The 6,000-nt window shown below is 39.7% G+C and overlaps 1 protein-coding gene across 4 annotated transcripts in view; it reads left to right on the top strand.

The window, feature by feature from the left end:
• ckap5 (cytoskeleton associated protein 5) overlaps window positions 1-6,000 on the top strand; it is a 38,940-nt gene that overhangs the window by 1,512 nt on the left and 31,428 nt on the right. For all 4 annotated transcript variants that reach the window (XM_046849128.1, XM_046849130.1, XM_046849127.1 and 1 more), the window contains exons 2-3: window positions 4,258-4,351; window positions 5,455-5,648. In XM_046849128.1, coding sequence (XP_046705084.1) covers window positions 4,295-4,351; window positions 5,455-5,648 — 251 coding nt within the window. In that variant the 5' untranslated portion in view covers window positions 4,258-4,294. The remainder of the gene's footprint in view (window positions 1-4,257; window positions 4,352-5,454; window positions 5,649-6,000) is intronic.

Here is a 6,000-nt window from a genome sequence, read left to right as displayed (position 1 = left end):
TTTCGATTTCTGAAAGAAAAAAAACAAACCGCAACGTGACTGGTTGGATTGCAGCTGTGAAAGCCGGATACCGACCGACAACCTGCCATTTTAGATCGTTATCTAAATCCAAAGCCGCATGATGAATTCGAATTTAATGTGAATTCGATTTATTTATTTTTTTTCTCCTTCTAAAGACACATTAGCCAGCATTGTGTTGCACCTTCTTGTTTATTGGTAACTCAGATGGAGTATTTAAACCCTCTCACATGCTGATCCACAGTAACATGGCTACACGTTTCATCGAATCCAACCACGAACATTTCAAAACATAATAAAGAGCTATTGATTCAGTGAGTTACGACGGAGGACGACAATTCGTTTTGTAACGCACGTGGTTTTAGGCGTTAGCTTCACTGTTCTTACCCCGCCCGAGAGTTCATGGGTTTTTGGCTTCTTCTGCCGATCGGTTAGGACGCCAACAAGGAGCTCTGGAGATCACAACGCCTGGTTTATATAATATTAGGAGGTGAACTCATACATTAGACACAGCAGATTAAACAGTGCGTCTCTCCGACTCAAGCTACACATTATCTACATTGTTATGACCAAATCCAGGCTAGTATAAGTCTTCACCGCTTCCCTCGTGTAGACACACTCGGTCCCAACCTGATAATAATACACGTCTGGACACGGTACTTCGTTTAATGTTCAGAGCGAAAAGTATTTTTAGCTTTTATAAATATTTTAATTGTTCTGTTGTAGCTAAACTTAAAAAGTGTAGATATAAGGTGTTGAGTATAAACCTGCCCAATGCAAATTAATGTATGCAAATTAATGTATGCAAATTTAGACATTATGCAGAGAAATTATGTAAAAGAAATATAATGCAAGCCATTTACAATAGAATTAATAATGTACTGTATAGGTTTTTTTAAAACCATATTTAATGCTTTATTATATTTGGATTTTGACTTTGAAATATTTTTCAAACATGTTTAAATGCATTAGTTTTGCCTTCAAAAACTAGCAAATGAAGCTGGCCTTACAGCATAATTTTCCTGACACATGCAAAAAGCGCATGTTGTAGAACAATCCTTAAATCGAGACGTTCACATGGGCGGCTGATTTTCTTTCTACCAGACTTGAAAGATCGAAGAGTAAATATAATGCAGTGTTTTTATTTCTTTGTGTATATTCCAGTGTCCAGTCTAAAATCTGCCAATAGGAGATCAGCAACGAAAATATGCAAAATATGCAAATTTCTGGAATGACATGTCCATCACCAGAGAATCATCATATAATTGAACATGGAGAACGCACACACTGTTGTATCGTTTGGCCAGGAGTTTATTCGGATCGTGTCTCAGAGTTAAATAAGTACTAAGCCTATAAAAGATCCTTATTTTTATGATTTTTTTTTATTTTTTATTTATTTTTTTTATACGGTATATTAGAGCTCTGAATATTGATTCTTTCCCGATATCAATCAAAATCTTTTGTCATTCATCTCGATTGTAGTTCATTGTATATGAAGCAGTTCTAGATTTTAATTATATATTCAGACCGCTGTGATCACAGCGTAAGACTCTGAGGAAAGCTCCGCCTGCCCTGTTCTACATACATGAGCTCTTGTATGCCCCGTAATTGGTTAATGATACTCATGAGAAAGAGAGAGAAATGCCATTCCGCCTGGCCAATTTAGTTTCCATGGCTTCTGTATGGCTGAAGCACTAACACGTTAATCCCAAGTAGCATTCGATGATGGACATGATGATGTAAATGTAAGTCTCTCTGGATCTGTAGGTAGTAATTTTGAAACCCAGCCACACCTGGAGCTGCTGCTCCTGGGCCCCTGAGCAAGGCCCCTTAACCCCATAGCTGCCAAGTTGCATGATTGAAATGCAACTCGCTCTAAAGAAGGGCGAAATCCATAAATGTAAATGTATTATCCAGCTTATTGTTATGTTCAGGAGAACCTTCAATCCATGTGATTCTGCACATACCGTTCTTTCGAATAGACCTGGGCAGTTTCTGTTAGCGGAGGTAAACGATGTGGTTTCTACTAAATGTAATGGTGGTGACGCATTTTATTTATTTTTAACAGGCATGATGGGAACAGTGGTGGAGGATCGAGTCGGGCAGGCGTTTTATTTCACATCGCCGAGGCTCGATGTTGTTGTATAAAAATCGATACGAAACGTGAAACTCGTCGTCTCTCGGATATGCATTAAGAAGCATTAAGCGACCGCTCGCCCAGACTTCAGCAGCCCTTTTACGATCTAGAGATGTTCCAGTGTTGAGACTGCATGCGAAAAGGGTTTCGTAGATGATTGATGTCTTCGGTGAGTCACCCATTTGGTTTGAGTGGCGTTTGCTTTCTTGATCAAGATAATGTGTCCTTATCTAAGCGCGCGTTCTCTTTGAATGCGAGCGTTTTCACTTTCTGCTCCACAGCTGCAATGGAGTGTTCCTTTCATTCCATCTTGCTGATGCAACTCCTAAAATGTGCTGAAATCATAATCCGCGCGTTCACCTTTTGATGATACGCATCTTTGAGTTTCTTTTTAAAGGAGGTGCCACGTCTTTGTTTCGGTAACGGCTTTATTATTATCTCGAAGTTTCATCTTGTACTCTGCTTTGAAGCTGCAGAATTTAGTGGAAAAATACATCCAAAAGAATGCAATACAAATAATTTTTTTAATTATGATTCAAGCTATAAATGTTTTTCTGTTATAAGCTTCTGATTTGTACTTGTATTGGTTGTTCTTCAATAGTTAAATTTTTTAAAAATAAAGAAGTCATGTGTGAATCAAACCGGAAATATACCATCCAAATAGTTTATTTATGCACGTGACCTCTCAAGACCTTTAGACCACGCTCTCTATTTGAATCTGCTCGTGTGGTTCGATGCCAAACCGCAGCATGAGCCAAAAGAAAGTGATCCCATTTTCAAGATGGCTGCTGCCCCTGAGGTTCAGTCCATTTGTACAGGTGGTTCATAATGAAGTGTTATACAAACCGGAAGAAGGACATTCTTACACTGTTCTTGCCTCTGATGATATGAACATGGCAGAGCGACCACCAGTGGGTTGTGAGCATCGTATTGTATTAGTCTTTTAACGTGTAAAATCCAGCAATTAGATCATTAAAACTTATGAGGTGCTATCAAAAAGTTTTAAGACTAAAGGTGCTAGCTGGTGCTGTTCCGACCACGTGCGTTACCACGTCTGCGATTCCGCCATGGACAGCAAGTCGCTTGAAGGAGGGCGGCGAGAGATCGGGAAGACGAGCTTAACGAACTCAACCCCCCAAAAATGTCGAAACCATTCAGCAACTCGCGCATGATGATCATCGGAGGACAGTCTCACTTTCGCACCTACTCCTGATATGACACATTCAAAAGGTGGCAGGAACGCTGGGAGCGCTGTATTTCTATGCAAGGGGGTTTTTATTTTGAAGGTGATCACGTGTAAATTTAGACAAAAAAAGTACTTTCTTGTAAACAGAGCCGGTTTAGTAAATTGTAGATACCGCCTCCTACATTATGAGTGGGTAATTACAGACTTGAAGAATAAAAAAAGTCTGAGTGTTGGAAATTATTTTGTTTTGCATGCTGTGGTGTGATTCGCATCCGAGGTGAACTCTTGTCCATTGTGGTTACTCGTATTACTCCATTATGGCTATTACTATATATATTACTGTTTTATTGTATCGGATTCAATGACTGTGGCACTTTCCCCAACCCCTTGTTTACTCATTTAGACTTTCTGTTCTTCCGAAGACTCGTTCCACTAGTTTCAAGTGCGTCCGTTTTTCAGATCTCTTTTTAATTGTGTGGCTTGAATTGTAGTTACCAAGCAATCAAATCAACACATCATAATAGTATTTTCTGCAGTGAAGAGGTAGGCACTTATGCACATGATTTAAAATTGTTAGGAAAATGGCTGGGATTTGATTTACCCGTGGAACCAGAGCTATGACGGCTTTGAAAATAAGTTTTACCCAAAAACGCAACAACAACAAAATCTTAAGATGTCACAGAATTGAAAGATTGGATTGATGGGAAGATTGATTTTGCTGATTGATTTTGATGTGAGATCATTTCTGCCATCATGTAAATATCAAAAAATGTAATAAATTGAAGGCTGTTTGATTTCTATGTTTGAACCTAACTGATGTTAACAAGTGGTTGACTATATAAATGTAAAGGTGATTATAAAAACTTGAATTACCTATTAACAGTATGCTGCTGTTTATTTCTCTTACTCTGTTCAGTCGAGTCAGTAAGGCGGACACCGGAGGAGCCGTCACCATGGGGGACGACAGCGAGTGGATGAAGCTGCCCGTCGATCAGAAGTGTGAACACAAGGTAAACGCGCTCTCTCTCTCTCTCTCTCTCTCTCTCTCTCTCTCTCTCTCTTTTTCTCTCACACACGTTCTCTTACTCTAAAATCCTCCTAGACGTGTTACACCAAGCCGCTTCTGCATCAGCAGTTCGCACCGCCGTGTTACTCAAAGGTTCGCACTTCGGGCGAGCACGTGGAAGGCTTGCACGTTGTGTCTCTAGCACCGCGCGCCCGTCTACCCAAAGCCAAAACAAGCCTCATTGTTGCTAAAGGACAGTTGTTGTCAAAGCGCCAGCGCCTTTTTGGCTCATCTTCATTGTGTTGCCATTAAACAATGCAGAATTACAAATCAAAACCAGTTGTAGCTTCTGTAACTTTGCGCACACAAAAGCACGGCTGTTTACTAAATACAGCATGGAGTTTAGATCAGTCTTAATGTGACATGACCGAGTTACTGGGAAGTGGTCTTGTTCTAGCCCCTGGTTTATATTAAAGTTTTTAAAATCAGTGATCCACTGAAACACCAGGATGCTTTATGAATTTCACCTCACATAGCAACAATGTTGCAAAATAAATAGTAAATTGTTAATTGATCTAAATAATCGTGGTGTGGAGTTATCAACTAATAAATAATAAAATTCAGTGTTTTTTTGTTTTTTTTCTATCAATTTAACTTCTAGGGCATTTGAACTTGCTCGTATAAGTCAAATTTGTGATATAAAGTATATTAGATTGTGAGGTTCTCCTCTCACAATTTCATTATTCATCGTAACTTCTGTCACACACAGCAATCTGTCGCTCCACGATGAATTCGGCGTTTGGATCGGTTACTGAAAATGAGAAAATATGATTATCGCACTCGGTGCATGTCGCACACCCTCTAGATGGAAGGGACTTTCTAATAGAACCCCCAGTGGAAGCAGAAGTGTATCAATGGCTCAGAATGGTTTAACTAGCAGGAGATTTTTGCTGAAGTTGATCAGTCTTTCGAAATAAAAAGAAGGACGACCATTTTGAGAATCTAATAAGGCTCTAAAGTAATGTCTTTCTCTAGAAATGTATGAAATGTCTTTTTTATTTTTCTCTCTCTTTCTTTCTTTCTAATGAAGTCTCTCTTTCCCCTAAGGTATGGAAGGCCAGACTTAATGGATATGAAGAAGCGCTGAAGCTTTTCCAGAGGATCACAGATGAGAAGAGTCCCGAATGGGGAAAATACCTGGGACTGATCAAAAGATTTGTTACCGAATCCAACGCCGTGGCTCAGCTGAAAGGCCTGGAAGCAGCACTTGTCTTTATTGAGAATGCGCACGTGGCTGGCAAGTAAGTGATTTTCTTTTGACTTGGTGAACCTCTGCACCATGTGCACTCTTCCACATACGTGAGCTCGCGGACACCTACGACGGGCCAGTTTTACTGCGAATGACTGCGAATGTACCATCCTTAGGCTTAAAACATTACTACATTAATCAGTGTGATCTCAAGTAATCATCATAACCATGCAGAAGGACACAAAGTTCTGATTTGAGTATAGAGATCTATGATGTCATGCTCAGTCCCAATGTAACACTGTACAAAATCTTTAGATGAATGCCTTTTGTTTTCCCTGTGTGTATCGGAGTAATAGAGGAGTCACGTGACCCAGGAGCTGAATGTAAACCTTTTTACACAACGG

The sequence above is a fragment of the Silurus meridionalis genome, chromosome 5 (genome assembly GCF_014805685.1).
Source record: "Silurus meridionalis isolate SWU-2019-XX chromosome 5, ASM1480568v1, whole genome shotgun sequence".
Classification (NCBI taxonomy): Eukaryota; Metazoa; Chordata; class Actinopteri; order Siluriformes; family Siluridae; genus Silurus; species Silurus meridionalis.
This window is presented reverse-complemented; position numbering and strand designations above follow the sequence as displayed.